General features: G+C 36.5%; 2 protein-coding genes across 3 annotated transcripts in view; one reads left to right on the top strand and one right to left on the bottom strand.

Moving 5' to 3' along the window:
* LOC150078368 (M-phase inducer phosphatase-like) overlaps positions 1–25916 on the bottom strand; it is a 311872-nt gene that overhangs the window by 185525 nt on the left and 100431 nt on the right. For both annotated transcript variants that reach the window (XM_090385423.1, XM_090385424.1), the window contains exon 4: positions 12851–12896. In XM_090385423.1, the coding sequence (XP_090241549.1) occupies positions 12851–12896 (46 nt within the window). The remainder of the gene's footprint in view (positions 1–12850; positions 12897–25916) is intronic.
* Positions 4509–5355, top strand: LOC150078369 (uncharacterized). Its single transcript, XM_090385425.1, has one exon. It carries the CDS (start codon positions 4599–4601, stop codon positions 5121–5123), a length of 525 nt encoding a protein of 174 aa, XP_090241551.1. The 5' UTR covers positions 4509–4598; the 3' UTR covers positions 5124–5355.

The following is a 25916-nucleotide window of genomic DNA, read 5'->3' as shown; positions in this document are numbered from 1 at the left end:
CTCTCATATTGTAGGATTAAATTCACAACTGGGTTGTCATGTCAGCAATACCAGGGTATTGTGATTAAATTCACAACTGGGTTGCCATGTCAGCCTACCCACCGATGAAATGCCAACAAGCCTTGAAACGTTGCCATCTGGGTGGGAGTAACCACCGTGAATAAGTAACAATAGACTTCTCTATTAGTGAAACATTGCTTATTTGAGGTAGTGCAATACACGGTAACGAGTGACGGATGATCACAATAAGAGATACAGATGAAATGATGCCTTTTACGCTACTTTCGTAGTTTTCTCTTTAAGAGCTATATGGTGTATTTACACCGATATTAAATAGATAATTTCAAACTCTTATGATATTATGCCTAGTTGCATTTCATTTTTGATTATAATATTATCACGTATACCTTTTGACATATCTCATATTGTGGGATTAACTTCACAACCGGGATGTCATGTTGGCAATACCAGGGTACCCGTCCAACCACTGATGAAATGCCAAACAAGCCTCGAAACATTGCCTTCTGGGTGGTAGTACCCACCATGAATAAGTAACAATAGACTTCTCTATTAGTGAAACATTGCTTATTTGAGGTAGTGCAATACATGGTAACTCTTTGTGAAGAGTGATCACAATATGAGATACAGACGAAATGAGCATACAATTCACAATTCAACACCAGGGCAGAAAAAGAGCACGAAGTTTTCAGCACTTCTTTGTGCTAATGCAGATAGAATTCATCGGCTAAAGTCTGTTGTGGTCAGCAAGGCTAAGAATCCAAGGGCATTAAAAGACTACCTGCACATATTGCCTATTGTCTACTGCAACTCACAAAATGCTAGGTTTACACAAGAAATTACAAAGAAATTCCATTACCACTTCATACCAAAAGCCAAGAGGTACTAGAATGAAGTGTTCAATTTTTCAGATTACCAGATTAAAGCACTTCTAATCCTTGATAATGCCCCACACATCCAGATATTGAAAATGTGTCTAATAAGGATAGTAAAACCCCAGGGGCTCACATTCCCCTGGTGAATATGGGCTTGGCACACCCAGGGTCCTGAGCTGGATATAATCATTCTTCTCTTTCTTGGTGATTCCTTTCTACTTTTCTCTCTCAGGGTAACTCAGAGAATTTTTTTTTTGCCTGGTGCAGCATAAGCCTCAGGCTTCCTTGCATCATGTAGTTTAATAATAATAAAATAAAGTGCTTAGCTGCAAAATACCAACTGCCTTTATACAGACCACGGACGAAAGCATCATTATGGCTTGCAAGAGGTTCTCTACAAGCACAAGCTGCTTGATGAGTAGATGGTAGTGATGCAAGACAGAATGGATCAATATAACACAAGAGGAAGAAGAATGCTGAATATATCAAATCATACAATATCAAGTGTGCTATCTTCAATTGGGACCAATGGACGGAGGGACACTAAAAATTAAACTGTACTGACTTTAAGGGATTAGAGCCAGAAGACTTTTACAGTGTGTTTAGGGTGCCGGAGAGACTGAAACAATGCAAGAAAATACCCAAGACTGGCTTGAACTGGAAGGAGATCCTGGATTTCAGCTTCTGACAGAGAAAGAAATTGCTGCAGATGCTATTAAGGATTCTGCTATGGAATAAGAATCAGATAATGAACTAGATGAACTACAAGAATCTACAATTAAGAAACTTCTTATCTCTGCAAGAGATGACATTGATGCAGTAATCAATTATGTGGACTCTTCAACAAATCAAAAACTGCAAGGGTACTATGAACACCTCAGAACTGAGGGAGATCCAAATTAAAGAACAGCAACAAATGTTCAGACAAAACTTGATAGTTTCTTCAAACCTGCATTATTACGTTCAAAAACAATTACACTTCTGAGTCTTCTATCGATGCCTTGTCTTTTTATAATTTTTAAATGAAGGCTCTACTGATATCATTAAATTTTCCATTTATTTGTGTTCCAAGTGTTTTTGCCTTTTAAGGCCATCTTTTGCTTTACTAATCTGGATTATCGCTTAATCCAGATTAGCGAGGGTTTACTATATATACAGGGTGATTCAGGAGGAATAGTAAACATTTTTGTAGGTTATAGTATCGATTATTCTGAGTAAAAAAGTTCATATAAATATGTGTCCAATTCTCAATGGATACAGAGAGACAGCCGTTTGAAATTGGCACACACAGCTCCCTGAATCAGATGTGACCAAGAAGCAGTTATAACTTGATGCTGTTTGACGTTAGAAGTGTTTTTAAGAATTCCACACATCTTCACACATGCTGATAGTCTACAGTTTTTGTGAAGTGCTACTGCTGCTTGTAGAGAATACTGTCGGAGGTTTCCTAACCGCAGAATACTGGATTCAAGAGTGTTTATACCAAAATGCATGAGACTGGTACAGTTCCCAGCACTCATATTTCTTCTGAACATACAAATGAACAAAATGTGGATGAAACAGAACACATTCTTCAGTCAGTAGAATGTAGTTGTACTATTAGCACGTGAAGAATTTCTACACGTATCGGTCTTCCACAGACAAGAATATGGAGAACATTACGCGAGCACGGCTTGTATATTCACATTTCACATACAGCGGGTGCAATACCTTCGAGCAGAAGTTGACTCCCAGCGATGTCCATTAATACTGTTCAGCGATGAAGCTACATTCACCTGTGGCAGTATCAACACCTGTAACTCTCATAGGTGGTCAGACAAAAATCCAAATGCCGCCGTATAAACAAATTTTCAACATTGCTTTTCTGTAAACATGTGGTGCCGTTTCATCGACAATTAATTGATTGGGACTGTTGTGATACAAAATCATCTTACAGGGCTCATTTACCCAGAATTTCTGCAAAACAGACTTCCACTACTATTGGAGGATGTTCCCTTGGCTACAAGGATTGGTATGTACTTTCAGCATAACAGAGCTCCTGCACATTATGCCCAGTCTGGTAATACAACATCTAAATTGAACTTTCCCTGAATGATGATCGCCACGGTGGTTTTCTTCATTGACCACAGCTCTCCAAAACCCCACTCTGTTAGATTTTTGTTTGTGGGGTGTATGAAAAGCACAGTATACAAAGAAAAGATGAATACAAGAGATGAATTGCTCGCACGCATTTTGGATACTACTGCACTCTTAAAGGAATGCCAAGACAACCTCAGAAGAACAACATGTCATATTATCACAAGGGTTGCAAAGTGCACTAAGGTTGGCAGTGGGATTTTCTAATATATATTGTGAACTGTAAAAAAAATTGCCAATTATTTGTGTTTTGTATCATTCAGAAAGTCATTAAATACAAATGATGTGATTTATCATTCTTTAATACCTCTCATAATGGCTTTGCATGTCAGTTTCAAACAGCTGTATCTCTGTACCCATTAGAAAAATTGGACACATGAACTTTTTCACTCAGAATAATCGATACTATAACCTCCCAAAATATTTACTGTTCCTCATGAATCACCCTGTATATATAAAGAAAAAACAACAATAATAATTGCTGGATTTCTATTGGTCTGATTTTAAATGAAATTTTACAAAAAAAAAAAAAAACACTTTGTAAAAGACCAAAATACAAAAAATTTTTAAAATTCATTAAAATCAATCCACTACAAGCCAAGTTATTACTTGCAGTTGCATATTATAGTTCACAATATTTTTTGCATTTATAATAAGTATTTGTACTTTTTATTTCCTAATGCCAACATATGCCAACTTTAAAATCATCCACTGAACAAGGAGAAAAATATTCTTTTTTTTTTTTTTTTTGGGGGGGGGGGGATTACCTCCAATATGCCACTGTTTAAAAATTGGAAAATTGAGTGACTCTTGAATTTGAAACTTTTTTTTAATCCATAAATCGGATTTAGAGTGGAATAGGAATAAAAAATATACCAAAAAAAAACGGGGGGGGGGGTGATCTACAAACCATGAAATGGTTAGTCTTTAAATCAATTTAAGATTCCAATGCAATATAAGATATATTCGTATTTAAAAAAAAAAAAAAAAAGTGTTTCTTGAAAATGTCCGTTTGTTTATGTCACTTTTCTCACGAGACAGTGAAATACGTACTTTATACTATGTAATGTGATATTTTAATTTTTTACTGTCTACAGCAATCACTTCCTAGTTGCAGTAAAAAGACTTAATTTAAGAAAAAAAAAAGTCTACAGTTAAGTAAGCATTACATGTATCAAATTCGTATACCTCTTCCACGAGCTCTACAAATGCAGAGCAGTACAAAACATGATTAATATATCAATCAAAAGCACTATCAGTGTGCTAATTCAGAATAAAAAGTACTCTTCATATAAAATTCGCTTCACTACACAAGCAGCATAACTAACAAAAACTGGCAAATAAATATTAATTACTATTTCACCAATTTTATCGTTTGTTTCCTGAATCGAGAGTACTCTTTAAACACTAAATCAGCCAATGTAGTAGCCTTTAACCGAAGTCTATTAATACGCCACCTATAAATCAAATCCGGGGAAGTTTACTATTTTACCAAACAGTATTTGCTCCCACGAATTATAAAAATGGAAGGGTTTAATTCGAAAGTTTTTTTTGGTTTTGCAACTGGATATGCCTAAACACAAGATGGTAACAAAGCCGTGTCCTAAATGTAAGCAACACTTACCTGTAGCTTGCAAAGCCTGTCCTTGTGGACACGTATTCTTTGTGACAAGGCGACCAATCAGTATTCACAAAATTGGAGTACGGAGAAGCTCACAAGAAGGAGAAGTGAAACGGAGACGTACAGAGCGCATCAGACGCGAAAGGCCACATTACTTCAATGCACTAGAAATAGAAAATGAACTAAGACGACTTAAAACTATCCAAAGGACCAGACAAAGAACGGAAAATAGTACTAGTAGTAGTACTAATGACATGGACGGGGAAGGATCTAACAGCGAAGAAAGCGGTGTGATAATCACCCATAAAAAGAGAGGCCGTCCTAAAGGACCTCCAAAATCTGATAAAAATGAAAAGGTCATCGAAAGAGAGGAAGACATATTTACAAACATTCCAAAGGAAAAGGAGCTGCAATATTCCATTATTCTAGCAGAACTCAATAGAAAAATGTGTGCGCAGCAGTTTCATATTTGAAATAGAATAAGTTAATTTCATTTTATTTAGAATTTTTATGATTGTGCAGGATTTCAGCCCAAGTATGTATGTATGTCAGACACCAAAATGTACCGGTGATAACTGTTTTCCATTGTTAGACATTTTCGAAGACATTTCCTGACTTATTAAATTGTGATATTTTCTAATTTAAAAACATTACCTTACTCAGACAACACGAGTGCGCAATAATAGTTTTGCACGTATATATAGTCCTAGCACAAGTTCAAAGTTATATGCATGTCCAGATTTTAATGCAAAAGAATAGTATTTATTTTTTAATTATAAATGAGTTTTATTTATTTTTGTAATTCACTTTTCTTCTGGTCTATACTGGTATAGATTTGTTGGATGCCTCTCTAAAATCACTACATAACTAATTTTAAACATAATAACATTTTATAGTCCCTCCCTGCTTCTCTTTGAAGGTTCATCTTATTTTATTTTATTTATTTTTTTTTCTTATCCAGTAATTCGTAATATTAAGAATTACCATTAAACCTAGTAATTTAAGGGAAATTCAGCAGTATTCTCTGAAACATGTGATCCCATATTGTAATTCAATCCAGGCTTTACATCTTTTAGTACAATTCCCCCCCCCCCTTTTAATTATACCTATGAACCTTTTTGATCCCATATATGAATCTCAGTTCACTTTCATTTAACTAAACTGCATTCTCTGTATTAACAGTGTGATAAATAACAAAGACTAACACATTTATTTAAGTTATAAGGCATCAAATTTTTTTAGCTAAAAAGCAAAGTGGCTAGACATATGCAGTTCAAGTGAAAATGGCCTTGAGTGAAGTTTTTTTCACTCAGCAGTTCCACCTTACTTTAACTTATGGTAAATAAACATGAGTACATTCAAGACAGATTAATGTTCATCAGTAATACTAATGTTGTCTGATACATTACTCTGTAGTTAAAATTTAGTAGTTTCCTTCCTTAAAATTATTCACATATACATACATAGGTGAATCATTTTAATTATTAAATAAGCTTAATGCCCTTCCACTTGCTCAGAAAACAAAAATTTGGGAGAACAAACTGAAACCAAGGAAGGTGTTGCAGAATAAATGTGCAGAAATACTTCAACATGTAGTTAATTATTCAAATAAACTATCATCTGATGTTGGAGTTTGAATAAATTCAAGGAAAAACTAACCAACCTATTAGAGGGAATGGACAGGTGATATAGGAAGTTTTTTTTTTTCCTCATTATTTGCTACCACTAATATATATATGGTAGTAGTTGAGTGTACCTCGAAGGTGAGGTGTAGTGGGTCGGTATGGTGTAGACCCATTGTAGCCTGTGATACACCATAACCTGTCCAAACATGAAGACCTAAGCATTAATCGGTTCTGATATAACTCATTATTTATATCTAAAATTAAATACACTATTGCGTTTTCATATCAGTGTGTATATATATATATAGAACAAGATAGCATGAAAGCGTTGCAACCCAGTAAAATTTGCATATCATGCAAATGTTTTAACTACTCTCAAAAAAAAAAAAAAAAAAAAAAAAAAAAATATATATATATATATATAAAATGCATTTATATTTATTTGTATCAGCATGTAATTATTTCAAGGGCTTGTCAGTACCAGCTGGTATAAATAAATTAGAGAATTGAAAGGTGGTAAGGTGGTGGAGAACAAAACAGACCTAGAGGTTAAATGTATAGTCTAATAGTAGTATAGAAAGGCTATTAAAACAACCCATGGGGTTCTGCCAATGATATGCAGGAAATTTTCCAGCAAGGACAATGTATAAGGCACTGGCTAGGACATCTTGAGTATTGCATACAGGTCTGGGAGCCTCATTTGAAGAAAAACACTGATCTCTTGGGAAGGTTGCAGAGAAGAACAACCAGATTAGCAAACAGCACAAAAGACTTCAGTTCTACAAATTTCAGCACTTGGACACTTGATTGAGGAAACCTGATTGAAGTGTTTAAGGCTTTAAATTGAGTAAACTTCATGATGATGTCATTCTCTTTCTCAAACATAAGGAGACAAACTTAAATTGACAAAGGCCTAGCTGCAGGATAGATATGTACAAATTTGCTTCCAGCCGTAAACTAAACGACTTTGAACACCACGTGCAAATTTAACTACTATCTATTTTTAACTGTGTATAATTTTAAGGATTAGACATTATTAGAAGGAATGGAACAGATGAGGTGGGTTATTTTTTTGGCCAATGCTGTTAAACTTGCTTCCTTGGATCATTTGCCAGTACTTATAACAATAAAATTCAAATCAATTTCTGTTAACTATGTATCAAACTTAGGTCATTTAAGACAAAGGCCAAATACTATAGGGATGGTGCTGAAATATCAACTTAAAATATTAATTAAAATAGCTCAAAATGGCTAATTCCAGCAGCATGAGTACACTGTTTTGTTCAACTGAATCAGACGTTGGTACACTGCTAAACTTGCCAAATCACTTGAGAATCAACAAATTTAGTTCTCAGATTGGAGAGTAGCCAAAGCTGTGAGTTAGAACTGATTGTGCAGGATAAAGAACTCTCCAAGAACTATTTAGTACTCCAGAGAGATTTAGAAGTTTGTTAGACATGGAATTGCCTAGTTAAGTGAAAAATACTGTTTTGTGATTTACACAGAAGGAAGGATATCCAAAGCACATTTACTGTGCAGTGGATAGTTTCAACGTTTAGATAACTGTGGCACTCAAAAGTATGGAATCTGGTCTCTTGCTTTTACCCCTTCTAAAATTTACTACACACATTAACAATGCATTTTGGAAGGAGAAATAATTTATTTTAACTGTACTTTTTTGATGTAATGTGCATTACTTTTTCTTGGTGGGATGGTGACTAAACTTGTACAACACAATAATTTTTAGTACAGAAATACAATATTTTTGCTACTCCCCCCACAACACTAGAAAATTTCAAGATCTGTTAAGGATCATGTCCCAAAATGTGTAAATTACTGCTGGAATGTGGGAAAGGATATGGAATATCCTTTCCCACATTCCAGAGCTGCCCATCTGCACTGCTCATATTCTGAGCAGTCCATACTGGCTACCAGACCAGGTCAGTCTTGTCAATGACATATAGCAAATTTGGCTAGCCTGGAGAGGGAGGTGATTATCCTGTTATACAAGGCAATGGTCAGGCCACACCTAGAGTACTGTGCACAGGTCTGGAGGCCTCATTTTAGGAAGGATGTAGAGTTGCTAGAATGAGTACAAAGAAGGGCAACAAGATTGGTGAGAGGAACAAAGGGGTGCTCTTAACAAGAAAGGCTTAAGTTCTGCAAGTTGCAGCTTTTGGAGACTAGGCACCTGCGAGGTGATCTGAATGAGGTGTATAAAGCCTTAAATGGCTTGAGCAAGTTGAATACCCCAAACACGAAAGGTATCAAAACCTATAGAGTACTTAGTACCGTGCATGGGTTGAAGGAGAAGTATGGGGGGAGGGAGATGCCGGAAACTTTGCTCTAGAGACTAAACATGGGTTTCACCAATTCAAGCCTCCAATAAGCAAAGTGGTGGTATTTCACCGGTTGATGAAAGACATCTACCACCTATCTTAGGCTATCAACTTCCACAACAAAGGATGGAAGTCTGTTCCACCAACCAACTACCCACTGGCCAAAGGCAAACTTCTGCACATCTGTCTTTCCTCAAGGGTTGAAATGGGAGGGGTTTTTTTTTGGCTGATGCTGCATAAGTTTGCTTTCTTGCATCGTATGCTAATACTAATATTCAAAAGAGTTGGTTTTTTACTATGTACATAAGCCAGTCAGATGAGTGCTAAGCAGGCAGTGTTGATTTAAAGAATGTGTACATTAAACTAAAATATATTGCATTGTTAAGTGCCTGAATATCTAAACATTGGCCCTAAGCAGAGAAGAATACCCCAGGGTCCTGAGCTGGATATCATCATTCTTCTCTTTCTTGGCGATTCCTTTTTTCTCTCTCTAAGGGTAACTCCAGAATTTTTTTTTCGCTAGTACAGCTTAAGCCTCAGGCATCCTTGCAGCATATGGCTAATAATAACATGCAAAATAATTCTCTTATGCCAGTGATTCACATGGGATGCCATTAGATTTGCTAATAGATCTGTTAAGGATCTGTTAATAGATCTGTTAAGGTAAAAGCAATTATTAATCTATTGAAAAGTGTGAAGATAAAGTGTAAATTACACAAAATGCTAAAACCAATAGGATAGCAGAAACTGGAGATATTGAAGTCATGAGAAAGAATGTGACTATCCTATATGATATACTGAATTAAATATACTAAATTAAATAAAAGGGAACTGTAAAACAAAACTGATTAGCATCAGATAAGGGTGGAGGGTTAAAATCTTATGTTCTCCCAAAAAGTTATACTAAATCATGTCATTTACCAATTCTCACTTATAATCACTTATTATTGCATCTAAGTCACACTGTAAGCACTTATTTTAATTTTATTACTATTTTATGTGTTAATTTACTTTAATTTCTTATGTTTTACAACATACATAGCCTTAGGACTCCATATTTCTGTGGAAGTTACACTGCTTTACCTGCCTTGGTATCACCACCAAATACAGAGGATGCGGAAAGGTCAGGGAATGACCACTGCATATCCCGGAGCAATATGGCCTTAGTTGCTAATGCTCCAAATAACAAACAAACAACAGCCTGCCTTGGTAGCCGAGTGGTCAGGAGTGGGAGTGCAGTAGCACACGCTCTTTGAGTAGACAGGAGTTCAAGCCCCTGACTGCTAAATACGGTCAATCTGCCAACAGGCACTATACCAGTGTGGCAGATTATGGTCCATTTCCCTCAGCATGAATTGTTGAGGAGGCTTCCATCCTGCAGTGGGTTTATAATGGCTATAGTTTTACCCTCCTATTTGCTCTCTTATTTTTAAAATTCCTTTTCTTCCACAAGTAGGGACAAGTATAGAAACAGTTTTTGATACATGATCAGGTGTAGTCTCCTGAAGAAATGCCTGATTATGTATCAATATTTATTTTTTAGCTAACATCAGATTTTAATTTTTTTTATAACTTTCTCCCCCTTTCTTGGACTTATAACCAAAGTATCTCACACTTATCTATGGTTGCCAGATTTCTGACTGGATTAAAGGACACTCACCCCCCCTCCACCAAAAAGGAAAATTGAATTATTTTTTAGTTAATAATTAAACATTTTGTTTATATTTTTTAGATTTTGGTTTTAAAAATCTATATTTTTTTATATTCACTATAAATATTTGCAAATTTTAGTTTAATTTAGAATTTAAAATATTTAATAGCAAACCATGGCTTTCTATGGGGTTTAATATGGATTGATATATAAGGATAATAAACGATATGGATGATATAAAAAAGCATGAATTATCCAAATATTTTAATGCAAGTTTTATGCATTAACTGCATCAAGCTAAAGTGATTTTGGGTAGGTTAAAAAAAACCGAAAAAAAAAAAAAAAAAAAAAAGTACTGGTTTAATAGCTAGAAATCATTCACATTGAACATATTTTGTACTACTTCAAGCAGCCTTAAGAACTTTGGCATCATTTTTAATTTTCTCAGTAAAATCTAAACAAATCTTTAAAATTGAAGTAGATCATTAGTTTGCTTTTTATGAGTGAAACTGAACATCTATTTCACCCATCCCTCATTGAGCGGCTCGTCCATTGCCCTCTGCTAATCCATACACTAGGTGCATGTCTGCCAGCTCACAGTTCGTATATCAATGCATGCTCTTCATGCGGCGACTACTGCTTGAATGAGTAAACCAGAAATTTTCCTTCTCGCGAACTGATGAACAGCACCATCTACAGACTTACGGTGACGTTTCCGGTTATGGGTTCCTATGCGATTCACATTCCTTTAGGTGTTACCTACCTCCCCTAAACATTTGTACCAATATTTTTGAAATACCCTGTGTGTGTGTGTGTGTGTGTGTGTGTGTGTGTGTGTGTAGAGAGAGAGAGAATAAAATGGAGTGTATTACAGTACTGCTAATTTAAACAACTTGTACTAACAACATAAAAGCATGGCAACTTTTATTATCAATATAAAAGCATGGTGATTTGTACTACCAACATAAAAAGATGTTGGTACCAGCAGACTTTATCAAATAACAAAATGCTGTTATGCCCTTCTGCTGTTAGATGTTTTCTAACAGCATAAGAGGATGACCAGCTATTACAAAGTATGAAGCTGTAATTTTAACTTCATATTATTAATGCTGCAGTTGAGTGTGTAAATTACTGTAATGAACAATATTTTTTTGCTAACAGAAGTTTTCTTTATTTACTAGAAGTCTTCAAATGACCACAAAACATTCCCACTTGCCAGTTGATTATACTGGCAACCAGCAACAGTTTTCAAGCATAAAATTAAATGTTTAAAAATAACGTTTTAAATTTTATTATTTTTTTTTTTTTAAAACAAAGCATTATGTTAAGATAACCTTTAAAGGTTAGACAAATTTGAAAAATGTATTCAACTAATTTTTTAGCAATTTTGGCCCAAAAATTCAGTAAGTACAATACATTCAGATTTCACATGAGTAGTTTTATTGTTGACATTCCATTGCTCATACTGGGACTGCATGGCAACTTGCAATCAATTGCTCTTTATTACTTTTAGAATGTTATGCTGCTGATTGGATACTCTTATTCTTTGTTTACCTGTCTGCACACTAAGTTTATTGAGAATGTAGAGCAAAACCTCATCAATAGAGGGCTGACTGAGCATGTATTAGCATTAGCATTAGTTGGGGCAAAATAATACAAGAAAGCAAGCTCAAGCAGCATCAGCAAAAAAAAAAAAAAAAAAACCTCCCATTTCACCCATCCATTCACTCTAAATGCCTGTCCAGCTCAGCCTTAAATTTATTTAAGCTATCAACTTCGACAACAAGAGATGTAAGTCTGTTCCAGCAATCAACTACCCACTGGCTAAAGGTAAATTTCCGCACATCTATTCTATAACTGTCTTTCCTCAATTTGAACCTATGTCCTCTAATATTTTTAACCTGAGGAAGAATCCCATCAGCACTGAGTTTGCTCAACCCATTCAAGGCCTTATACACCTCAATCAGATCACCTAGCATGTGCCTAATCTCCTGGCACTGCAATTTGCAGAACTTGAGCCTTTCTTGGTAACAGCACCCCTTTGTTCAACTCGCCAAACTTTTTGCCCTTCTTTGTACTCATTGTTGTTGTTGTTATTTGGTTTTTAGGAGCATTAGCAACTAAGGCCATATTGCTCCGGAATATGCGGCGGTCATTCCCTGACCTTTCCGTATCCTCCGTATTTGGTGGTGACGGGCTCGAACCCGGGTCTAATCAAGAAGCGTGTGCTACGCACTGCTGCTCCTTCCCACCTGGCTACGGAGGCGCCACTTTTTGTACTCATTCTAACAACTCTACATCCTTCCTAAAATGAGGCCTCCAGACCTGTACACAGTACTCAATGTGTTCTCTGTTCACTGAGCATGCAGCAGGACAGCTGATGATGTACATAGTTCTTCTTTACTATTGCCAAAAATTTTCAAAAAGTGGAATATTAAATATAAAATCACCAGCCATCCACTACAAAATTTATGTAAGATTTAATATATCATATTCAATATCAAAAGTTGTAATATACTGATAAACTTTCTTTATATATAAATAAAACTAAAATGTTTAAAAGAAGTCTCTTTCACGACTCTTACCTTTCTGATAAAACGGGAACTCCCAGCTGAGATGTCTCCATGTGTCCTAAATATGATAAAGACAAATTTGCAACCCACACTGAAAAGCATTCATATTCAGTATAACTGAAATAAACTGATGGTGGAATTTTTATTATATACACCGATGAGCCATTATGACCAGCGAGTTGTTATACAAATCAAAGCAACTGCAGGTGAACTATGCCATGTGTGCGGGTCAGGACATGGTATAAAACACACCTGACACTGAGCTCCGTTAATCAGTGTTACTCTTGTTCTTCAGATGGAAAAGGCAGTGGACTTAAGAGAGTTTGGCAAAAGCCAAATTGTAATGGCCAGATCACTGGGTAAGAGCATATCCAAAACGGCACGGCTGGTGAGGTGCTCATGTCAGCTATTTTTAGTATCTAATGAGAGTGGTCTGAGGAGGGAAATCCCACGAATTGCCGGCGAGATGTTGGACGACCACGGCTCATCGATGCTCAAGGTAAGCGAAGGCTCTCCCAGATGGTACACAGCAACAGAAGGGCAACTGTGGTGCAACTCGCCAGTAATTGGAATGCTGGTGTTGGGAGTAATGTGTCACGACACACAGTACATTGAACCCTGCTGAAAATGGGGCTGCATAGTCGCAGGCCACTACGAGTGCCCATGCTAACCACGGTGACATGTTCAACAGTGACAGCGCCTATAATGGGCACATGAACATCGAAACTGGACCGAGTGATTGGAAGGTAGTCTGCTCCGATGAATCACCTTTCCTGTTGCACCATGTGGACGGCCAGATATGTGTGCATCGTTTACCTGGAGAAGAGATGGTGCCTGGATGCACCGGTGGCATCATGCTTTGGGCGATGTTCTGCTGGGATACCCTCATCCATGTGCTGGGCACTCTGACATCTACAACCTACTTAACCATTATTGCTTACGAGGTATACCCTTTCATGGCAACGGTCTTCCCTTCTGATGGTGCCATCTTTCAGCAGGATAATGCACACTGCCCGGATTGTTTGAGACTGGTTCGTGTAACATGAGGAAAACTTCCAGGTATTGCCCTGGCCTCCAAATTCCTCAGACATCAATCCCATCGAGCATCTGTGGTTTGTGTTGAAACAGCAACTCTGATCTGCAGCATCTCAACCACGGACCTTACAAGAGTTAAATGATCTGCTTGTTACGTGTTGGTACCAGATACCAAAAGACACATTTAGACATTTAGAAATCTTGTAGCGTCCATGCATTGCAAGTTTTTTTTTTTTTTTTGGTAGTTGTTGGCGCATCAGCTTCTGTGGCCATAGTGCACCTCCCAAGGTTTTTGCAGTACTTTGATCCAAGCCCGAGGCGGGATTCAAAGCCACAACCTTTGGGTTGCCATGCAGGCACTTTACCCACCTGGCTAGCCTGGTCGGCTGCATTGCCAGGTACGAGCTGTTTTGGCTGCAGGTGGAGGACCAACATCATATTAGGTAGGTGGTCAAAGTTTTGGCTCATCGGTGTAAATATGAAGAATAAAAATGATCATATAAATGAAGAATGCAAATAGAATAAGTAATAAGTAAAATCACTTGTCTACAACTATAAAAGAATTTTAAGTGGTCAGAAAAAGGTACATGAATCAGAGAAATGGGGAAACATTGTGCAAAAAAGGGCAGATAGAATAGAACTAGGTTATGTCTGCTAGGAGGGAGGGCAAAGTTGATGAGTTTAAAAAGAAGCTATCTCTCTTTTAAATGCTCAAAAGATAATACTCTTGTACATGTCGATACTAATAATATAAAGAATAGATGATCTCAGGATTTAATTAACAAGTAAAGAGCATTGTTGAGAAAAAGTCAAAAGTTAGAAATGAAACTGAAAATATGTTCAACCCTGTCCACAATAGAAGGGAGTACATGATGAGAGCATTATCAATCAAGGATTCTTTCCTTCAATTTTGGAATAAGGAACTCACTGATTATCTCGAAGCATTTCTAAGGTGGAGTCAGAAGTTATGGTGAGACTGCTATTCACTTCACTATTAGGTGGTGTTGAGTTAAACATTCTTTAAGAGAGACACACACACACAAAGGGTGATTTAATATTCATAAAATGGATATTAAAATATATTGCATTTTAATACAATATACAATACAATATACAGTAGATTCCGGTTATTTGGGCCACTGGTTAATCGGGACAAATCTTAAAAAACAGAACCTAATCGAGAAAATAGCCAGGGTTTACTTCGCTTAATTGGGACTACATGGCGTTTAATCGGGGCAGGAGACCGCAGCACTGGAGATTACCTTACGATTGTCTCCGACCGTTCCATGTGGTTTGGTCGGATTTCTGGAGGTCACAAACATAAATTCGGGCTGTCGTGCACTCTCGTACTCCATCCATGTCCTCCTCTTCTCCTTCTTCCAGGAGGTATCCATTCCAGGATAGCCTTTGGATATCTGTTTTCTTGCATCCGTTTTACATGTCCATACCATGTTAGACGCTGGTAGTTCATACAACGATAAATTTATCACACCTCGATTATTACTATTATTTACTGTATTTTCTGGCAGATGTCCTGGTTGCTTGTTTGTGTATGCACATTGTAAACATGAGGGAAGACTCCCATCTGTCATAGCCTCCTGATGTAATATAACTCCCCTATCTAAATGTGATGATGTAGATACGGCCCTCATCATATGGTTATTCAATTCCCTATAACAACAATGTTTAAATCTTAATAACGTTTGAAGTTTATTAGAATGTCTAATTTTTATTTCTGTGGATACCGCTTCCTTTCTTAATTCTATAAACGATTTCAACACTGTACAGTCATTAATGTGTAAATATCTTCTTACATTATCACATAGTTGTTGTAATTGTCTGAAATATTTCTTCTTAATGTAAATCTGAGATTCTAATGCAAACTAACACATTTCTGTGATGTTGCCGATGCTAATCTACCTACACCTGAAATCTTTTGCTTCAGCTTAACTTATTTTGGAATTATTCCCTCCATCAGACAATATTTCAAAAAAGTGATATGATGTTTCTGTGCCACGTATCTTAAAATTTACGCAATGTAAGTCTGAACTAGGTTATTCAAGCAATCTCCCGTACTGACTATATCTTTACGCAATCAACTTCAAATTTAATCAGCTAAGAGAGGGTGAAGCAAATGAATTAGTCAATGTAGTATCAAATCAGGTGCAATTACTATGAAAAGAGTGTCAATGGCTAAATATATCCTAATGTTAAATGTTAAATGGCTAATGTTAAAATCAGACTATAAAATTACTTAAGAGTTACCTCAATCTTTATCCATAGGATTACTTCCCTTCGAAACTCTCCAACTCCTACACTTTATATTATGCACAGTTTAAAATGATCAAAATAAATTATATACTTTTCATTAAAATTCAATTAAATGTATTCAACTCCCTAAGCTCATGAATGACTAGACACAACCTGGATCACAGCTGAATGCCAAAACCCAACCCCAGACATATCCAATCCAATCCACTACATAACCTCGAGAAATCGAAGACTATGTCAAAATTATAATAAATGTCGTTAAAAGATAGGAGAATAGGGGAGGGAGACATTATTCTCTTTATATGTAGTGTTGCTATACACCAGGGGGTTGGCAACCTGCAGCTTGCAAACCGCATGCAGCAATTTGAATATGTAGCTGGGGCTCTTTAACTTTTAGCCCATATGAAGCACAATTTGAAATGGAGTTGGAGGTCTTAAAAATCAAGGACATGCGAAGTGCAAGACTAAATGCATTAAAACTGATATCGGGGATTTGGAGAGGCAAAAGACTGTCCTTGCAATTCTACACAAATAAACAGCGATAGATGAGGTGAAAAAGAAAGACCAAATTGTGTTCGATGTAAGTATGAAAATATTTACGTTTGGACTTGTCTTGGTTTTTTGTTCGACGTATTTCTGCGGGCAAATATTTTTGACCTTAAAAATAAATCAAGAAACCGTCTGAACAATGCGAGTTTCTCAGCATATTTAAAGATGAAAATTACGGCATACTGGCCTGATGTTGAGAGGCTCGCTCAAGTTCAGCAGCAAAGGTCACATTAATTCATACCTGATTGAATGTTCGTTACATTTTTTCAGTATTAATAAATATTTCAAAAAATATATATTTTTAATAAAATGCCTTCCCACTCAATTCCATTTCTTAAAAAACTCCCCCATCCCCCAGCTTGGGCTAAGGCGTGGCCCTTCGGAATCTCTCTTTTTTAAAATTAGATCAAAAATGGCTCTTCGCTCAAAAAAAGGTTGCCCTGCTATACACTAATGTCAGTATTGACTTATGCATTAGATTATTGGATTTATTTAACAATGATTCGGTTAATATTAATAAGACTAAATTCCCAGAAACAGAGATTTTTAATTTAGTAAAATTTTTAGTTCAAGCTAATTATATCACCTTCCACGATAAAATTTACAGACAAATATTAGGATTACCCATGGGGCTTAGTTTGAGCGGTCTTATTTCCGGAATATATTTAAATAAAATAGAACAAATATATCTAATACCATTTTTACCTGACATTACTTTTTACGGGAGATGTACTTTCATAGACAACATTCTTATTATATAGGATGAGCAAACGACAGATATTTTAGGAAAGTTTAACAACGTGCACGCGAGGTTGAGATTTACCTTGGAGAGGGAGGATACGCAAGCAAGGACAATAAACTTTTTAAACTTTACAATAATAAGAGAAACTGATAAATTACAGTTTAAAATATATCGAAAGGCAACAAACACATGGATGTTCCTACATTATACGAGCTATCGAGCTATCATCCTTTCCTGTATATACACACTCCATTATTCTACATCAATTCGCAAATGCATACAAATATATGACGACTTAAGATCGCACTGGATTACGAAATTAAAGAACTTACATATAGGTTTTTAAACAGGGAGGGGAGTATTCACTAAGTACCATAAACAAATTAGGTTACAGGCCAAAGATAGGATAGATGATACAGGAAATAACAATAGAGCTGGGAAAAAATATTTTATTATGATTCCATAATCTGGCAATGGTACAAACAACTCAACATTCTTTTCAGGGCCACTGATTTTAGAATAATAGCAAAGCCCATGCAGAAACGCCATTCCATGCTGAGAAGCCGTTCCACACTTTCCCCCTCAGCTATGGAATTGAATGATGTAGTGTATAACATTTAATGTTGTGACTGACTCGTCGTAAGTGGGTTCTATGAGGTGCCTTTTAGACTGTTAGGGTTTGTTTGTCGGTTAGGGCAATGAGGGCCATGCTGTCTGAACTGTCATTCCATTTGATAAACGAGGATGATTTCTTCTTATTTAATGAAGCTAAGGTTTTGAATGTACAGCACAACTACACATGACTTTTAATTCCAGAAACCTTAGAAATAACACGATTAACATATGAAGACCATTTCTCATCGTGGATTTGTGTACCTTTGCACACATGCATGTTAACCAGTAATCTCTCAGTAATAAATAGTAGCAGGGAAGTTCACATTAGACAGTTTAATTCCTACCTGTGATCACAACAGTATGTCGAAAAGGTTTGTCCCTTAAGGAAGGAAAGTAGATTTTAGACTAATATTAATGATCGTACAGTCAGTCCTCGTATAACATGTGTTTATACTAAATGAATTCGATCATACACGATTTATAAATAGGGGAACGATATCTTATAACACGAATCGAATTCGCTTATGCACGATCTGCTGTTGTGTTTACAAGAAATGGCAGTCGAACGCGGAATCACCCCAACTGAACGCAACACGATAGGAATGAAGAGAAGATTCTGAAAATGTATTTATGTGTTTTATATCAGTGAAGGGGAAACACATTTCACCATAATAACGTAAAAACCAACACAATTCCAGCTATCGGTATAATCGCAAATGCAATTAGATCGAGTTTACTAAAAGTTTATAACAGATTCCACTAGCAGAAACACAACTGGAAATTCTTCTTATTGTTTTATGGTAGTAACCCCTAGAAATGTGCTTTACTAAAATGTAAAGTGTTAATAGTGTATCTCTGCCTTTACGGTGTTGTTTATTCAGTTGCTACATGCGCGCGCAGCTTTGTTTATGTGTATCAAGCGTGCCTCCTTGTTTTGTAATTGTGCTTTATTCCCTAAAAATGAGTAAAATACTTAAAAGGTGTGAAAAGGAAGCGTCCTGGTGAAGACACTGCAGATTCAGAGAGAAAAAGAAAAGCAATATCAATAAACAGAGGTGGAATGGGTCAAAAATTCTTACCCGGGAAAATTTGTGGTGGCCTCATACTAGCGTTTATGGCCAAAATCACATCAGCCTCCGCCCCACCGGTCATAAGCCTTTCCCCGGTAAGGCTTATGACCAGTCCGCCTCTGTCGATAGAGAAAAAATATGAAATTGTGAAATTCTTTGAGCGAAATGAAAGACCATGTGATATTGCACGTGCTAAATAAGGCAACGCCGAGAATTACAAAGAATGCAGAGAAAATAAAAACAACTTTCGTTGCAGGAACAACTCAAAGTGTAATTAAAATCCATTAGATTAAGACACAAAGAATTGGAAGAGATGGAACAGCAGTCATCTGTTTGGATAGAAAATCAGACAAAAAACAAGTTTGCTTACGATAGAAGCAAAAGCATTAGCAATATTTTATTACGTAACAGTCGTAACAAACGTAATAAAATACTTATGTATTTTATTACGATTATTTATTCTGTTTGGTAATGTTTTGGTTACAAATGTGTGTTCAACCTTGGGTGGCCAGCACCTAACCCTATTTTCCCATAGGGCCTGTTGTTTATATTGCACGAGGGTTTCTAGGAACACAACTATCGTGCTATATGAGGACTGACTGTATTTTAAGAAAATCATGAATTTTATGAAGTTTATTATAAATTTGACACAATTTCTCGAGGTTGTGTACTACACTGGATACGTCTGTGGTTGGGTTGGAGCCTTCAGCTGTGATACCGGGTGCGTCTGGTCATTCATGAGCTTAGGGAGTTGAATACATATAATTGAATTCTAATGAAAAGTATATAATTTATTTTAATCGTTTTAGACTGTGCACAATATAAAGTGTCGGAGTTGGAGAGTTTCGAAGGGAAATAATCCTATGGATAAAGATTGAGGTAACTCTTATGTAATTTTATAATCTGATTTTAACATAGGACATATTGAGCTATTGATGCACTTGGTTTTATACAATAAAATCAATACCAGACACTCGGGGTGGTCCAGTTTGGGTTGGATCTGACTAGTGCATGGTACAGTTTAACAATGTGCATCTATCTGCTCCCCATTTGTAGCTGAGAGTGTTCGAAGCAGGTTTTTCAAGCACGCCATTCGTGGTTGTTTGATGTGCTCTAAGGAGATTAATATCTTGTTAATTATTACTCAGAGGAATTTTACAGAGTACTTACTTGCCCATACTCGTTTGTACTGGAAAGTGCTTGCCCATCTAGTTTCAACTGAAGGTGTGGGTGGAGGTTGTTTTCAGTAGAAGTGGATGCTCATTTTTTTGAGTGGATAGCCCAGAATCCATTGTCTTGAGCCCATTTACTGATTGTTTATGGTTTAGTATGATTGTCATTTGATTGTCCACATGCTTTGAGAGTGGGATAAAATTGTGAGATTGTCTTATATAGAAGGCACTGTCTACTTTAGGTAGTAGTTTTTTGCTATGGTATTTAGTTTTATGGCAGAACAGTATGGCACTAAGAACAGATCCCTGAGGAACTCAATGATGCGAGAGAGAGAGAGGGGGGGAATCAAACACAAACTTTAAGACACTCAAAGATAGACAATTTCCCCCCTAGTCCTATATATGCCTTTCAGAATGCCATGCCGTACTTTCGTGCTGTGTCATATGCCTTTTCTATATCTAAACAGAATTTATCTGACCTGATGAATTCGGGTATGATGCATCAGACTTGATGCAAGACTAGAGGAGGGGGGGGATTCAAACACAAACTTTAAGAAACTCTGAACAAAGATATGCAATTTTCCCCTAGTCCAATATACAAATATATGTCTTACAGAATGCCATACCATACTTCCATGCTGTGTCATACACCTTTTCTATATCGAAACAGAATTTTACAGCAGAATTCATCAGACTTGATCGATGTGTCATGCATCCTGGCTTCCATTTTGACCATATGATCTATTTCTTCTGAATACATATACTATTTAGTATGTTATTGTGTTTAGCTACCAGTTTAGTCTAGTGTTGATCATTTCCTCCAGGATCTTGCATAGGCAACTGGTTAATACAACTGGACAGTAGTTTTTTTGGTTATCAGGATATTTACATGGTTTAGGGAAAGCTAGTATTATTGCATGGCACAACTGTTCTGGGAACTTGTTTTCACAGTAGATTCAGTTATATAATAAGAGTCCTGTTTAACGTTTAGCTGTTTTATCATAGAATAGTGAATGTCATTAGGTTGTGTAGCACTTCGTCTTGTTTGGTTCAGTGCTGTATTCAGTTCAGCTGTTGTGAAAAGTGAGCTGTACTGTTAGTTTCTTTTTGAATTGAAATTTATCTTTTTTTACATATTTTCTCTTTGTATCTCTGTAAATTTAGTGGATAGGAGATGTTTGCAAATACACTTGCAAAAGTGTTGCTTAATGTGTTTGCAGTTTTTCACTTGGTTTTGCTTTCTTTGTCCTCCCCAGTGGAGTAATACAAGAAGAGAATTCTGATATTTTGCATTATTTTTTTAAAAGTTTTATTCTGTATTACTTGGGCTTTGGTTGTTTGCTTTATCGTTATGGTGAATTGCATCCAGGTAGCTATTTCCCTTTTGCATACAATCCACCTTTTTTTGCATAACTCTTATATTGCATTAGATTTATCTGTAGAGATAAATCTAATGAAATATATGAGAGTTATGGATACCTTTGAAATTTATTCCAGGCTTTATTTTACTCTTTTTTTGCATTCTTCATTTTCCATCATAGTTTTCAGTATATTGTGGGAATTGTTTGCTTTAACACATGTAATAACTTATCTGTGACATATGTCAGAACTACTTCAAGCATTTCAAGGGACCTAATGTCAACAATTTTCTATATTTCTCCCATTTGCTTATTCAACGTTTCAACTCTGTATCCTACTATAATAGCAGTTGGTATTTTTTTTATCATGATGGTTATCACAGGGAAAAGGGTCACTCTGTAAAGGATCCTTGAATACTTCCCAAGTGAAACTTTGGAGGCAATATGGAGAGCACTCTGATTGATCTCTACTGAGAGGTCAATCAGAGTGCTAGTGTTAGTAGGAGTATGAACATATGTAAGTGAGCTGCCACTTAGCAGTATTAGATTATTCTGTTCTAAATATTTTTCAGGAATCGCTTCCTACGTTAGAACTTCCCCAGACTGGGTTATGCCCATTCAAGAACCCAAAGAGACAAAGCAGTTGTGCAAAGAGTCATCTAAGTTATATTGTATGTCTTGGTTTGGTGGTAAATATCGTGTATATTGTAAGACAGATACCAATGGCCATATGGATGTTTTCTCCTATTCTATTTTTTCCTATATCGTATAATTTTATATAGATGGATTGTCTGTTGCCTTCAGATATGTCTCTGTAGACCTAGACAGATACTTAGTATAGAGGAAATGGGTGCTGTCAATATGTTGTTAGTTTGCTTCCAAACAGCTGAGGTGTTCTGTTTTTTTGGCTTAGTTCTCTCTATTTTGAGAAAATATGGTTTCCCAAGATCAATTTTCTCATCAGGTAAAAATTTTCAACACCAAATCATATGTTGGTGTTCTATTATGAGTTTTTTGCTCTATGCTTTTCGATTTTTAAATGGGAGTAGTCAGCTGGAACAATGACAGCTGTATTAGTTTTTTGTTCTTGCAAATTGCAGTGGTAGATTTCAAATAATTATTGCATAAGATGGCTTTGCTGGTTATATCATTTTCTTGGCTTCTTGATAATTTGTAATGTTTTCAGCTTTTATTTTTCAAATGCCTTTTCTCTTTTACACATAATTTTGAGAAAGGCATATGGTATCCTTTACAGTTAAGATACTGGGATTTTGTGGATGTGCATTTATATACATCATGTACATTTGAAACACATGTTGAATAAGCTGTCTGCAAATATCCATACATAATTCTGGATTAGGTATTAGTACTATTAATGGCAACAAATGATACAAGAACGCAAGCTAATATAGCATCAGCAAAAAAACCATTCCCACATTACTTGTCCATTCCCTCCAATAATTTGTCTAATTCTTCCCTGAATCTATTCAAACTGCCCACTTCCACAAAAACAGATGAAAGTTTGTTCCAACAATCAACTACTGGCTGGCTAAAGGCAAACTTCTGCACATCTATCCTACACTCATCCTTCCTCAATTTGAATTTATGGGTCTTCATGTGTCTAATCTTAGCAAGGGAAAGAATGCCATCAGCAGTGATTTACTCAATCAATTCAAGGTCTTAAACACTTCAATCAGATCACCTTGCAGGTGGGTCTGATGTTGAAATTTGCAGAACTAAAGCCTTTCTTGGTAAAAACCACCCTCTTGTTCCCTTTAGCAATCTCATTGTCATTCTCTGCTCCAGCAGAGAGACATCCTTACTAAAATAAGGACGTCTCTCCCGGTATCAGTACTCAAGATGTGACATAACTATTGCCTTGTACAATGGAGTAATCACTTCCTTATGTATTTTAGCAAATTTCCTGTATATCACTGACAAAACCCCATGAGATACTGGCAGCCTGTCGGTAATGCTCAAGAATTTCATATCCATTGCACAATTACTTCCCCACCGCCTCAGGTCTTTTTCATTTCCCACTACCCTGAGTGTAGTAGCACACAGTTGGCACATTAATCTGGGATTACTGGGATAGCTAACATTTGTCAATATTAAACTTTAACTGCCATGTCTCAGCCCATCTAAATAGTTTTTCTAGATCTTGTTGCAGTAGCTCGCCTTCATTATTTCCATCAACCACCCTGCCAACTTTTGTATAATTTGCAAACTTAAATACTAAGCCTCTTCATCAATATCATTGACATTTATTGAAAACAACAATGGACCCAGCACTGAATCCTGGAGGGACTCCAATAGCATTAATCCACTCAACCATCCCTTTATCCATAGCAGAAACTTGCCCTTAATGCCACACTGCTCCAACAAGTCCTATGTGCAACGATATCAAAATTATTTTTTGCATCCAGTTCCTTTGTGATCACATCATAGTATCCAATCAAATTGGTCAGACAAGGCTTCCATGTTACAAACTCATGTGTGTCTGAATTTTTACTGCAGTTTCACCTAGATGATCCTGCAATGCTCGAGTGACTCCATTATTTTCCCTGGAACAGAAGTTAAACTAACAGGTCTGTAATTACTTGTATAACCCTTTGATCCCACTTTATGAATTAGAGATACATTTTTACATCTCCAGTCCATGGGGACCTTCCTTGAATCCAAAGATGGTCTCATAATTATGGCTATGGGTTTTATTACCTCCCTTGCTGCTTGCCATTATTATAATTGGATAGATTCCATACACCGCAAGTGTCTTTTTTTATGTTTAACTTCAACAACAGTCTCTTCCACTTTCCTCTAAGATATCACAAAATCATTTAGTTCCTTGTCAGAGTTTGATAAACTCTCAAAGAATTCCTCATGTATGAATGTAGATGCAAAATAACTATTCAGTTTGTCACAATCTGAGCAGGATCATGAACAGTTATACCATTAACATCAAGTGGACAAACCTGATTGAACCCCTTTCTTCTACTATTAATAGAGGTGAAGACATCTTTGCCGCTTTTTTTGCCTTCTTTTATAAAGATTTCTTGTGATCTGCCTTAGCTTGTAGCCTGGTAGCCTCCTTAGTGACTCGATTACAGAGTTTATATCTGCCATTAGTAGTAGTGGCAAGTGATGCAAGAAAGAAAGCTTATACAGCATCAGCAACAAAAAAAAAAAAAAAAAACAACAGTTTATCTAGTTCTCTGAATTTACTCAAACTACCCACCTCTAACATAACCAGATATTGTTCCAACGATACAACCATCCTCCTTCAATTTGAATTTATGTCCCCTCATGTGTGTAGCCTGAGCAAGAGTAATGATTCCATCAGCTGTTGTTGTTGTTATGTGGTTTTTAGGAGCATTAGCAACTAAGGCCATATTGCTCCGGGATATGCGGTGGTCATTCCCTGACCTTCCCACATCCTCCGTATTTGGTGGTGATGGGCTCGAACCCCGGTCTAATCAAGAAGCGTGTGCGATTCCATTAGCATTTAACTTACTCAATACATTCAAGGCTTTAAACACCCCATCAAATCTCCTCTCTTGTGCCTAGTCTCCTGATGCAATTTACTAAACTGAAGCTTTTCTTTGTAAGAGCACCTTTTGTTCCCCTCACTAATCTCACTGTCCTTCTCTGTACCCTTTACAGAAGCTCTAAATCGTTCCTAAAATGAGGCCTTTAGACCTGTATGCAGTATTCAATATGTGGCTTTATAAAATGTTATAATCGCCTCCCTGCTTGCAAAATTCCTATATATCATTGATAAAACCCCATGAACTATCCTGGTAGCCTTTCTGCACTGCTCAGAGAAGTTCAAATCTGACTGCACAATTATCCCCAAGTTTTTCACATGACACTTTGAATATCGTGTTTTAATGGATGCTTGCAGTCCTGGTGAGCTGAAAGTCAGGATTATATTACTCATTAGGATATTTCCTTCCCTCCATATGGCAATTTTTTTCATGCCAGTAACACCCTGTTCTTTTAGTTCATCATGGATTGGAGTTTTTCCTCCTTTGTGACATCTAATAAGTTCTACTCAGAGATACCTCATGGTTGCATCAACTAAAATGTCTCCTGAACTCAGTCAATCATCTGAGATGGGAGTTCCTGCTATTCCTACTATCTCTTTCTGAATGAAGAATGAGGGACATTCTTCCCATGATTTATTCTCCAGCAGAATGCACTATGAGTTCCTGGTTCATTTCTGTGTTTTGTCTTTTGACTGAGTTGTTGCTTGTATCTTCTGTTTGG

The sequence above is a fragment of the Mastigoproctus giganteus genome, chromosome 11 (assembly GCF_048544385.1).
Source record: "Mastigoproctus giganteus isolate SK-2022 chromosome 11, ASM4854438v1, whole genome shotgun sequence".
NCBI classification, from domain to species: domain Eukaryota; kingdom Metazoa; phylum Arthropoda; class Arachnida; order Uropygi; family Thelyphonidae; genus Mastigoproctus; species Mastigoproctus giganteus.
The sequence above is the reverse complement of the archived record's forward strand: the minus strand, read 5'-3'. Positions and strand labels throughout refer to the sequence as shown.

Coding starts and splice junctions, on each gene's coding strand:
- LOC150078369 (XM_090385425.1), top strand. CDS start 4,599: ATGCCTAAACACAAGATGGTAACAAAGCCGTGTCCTAAATGTAAGCAA.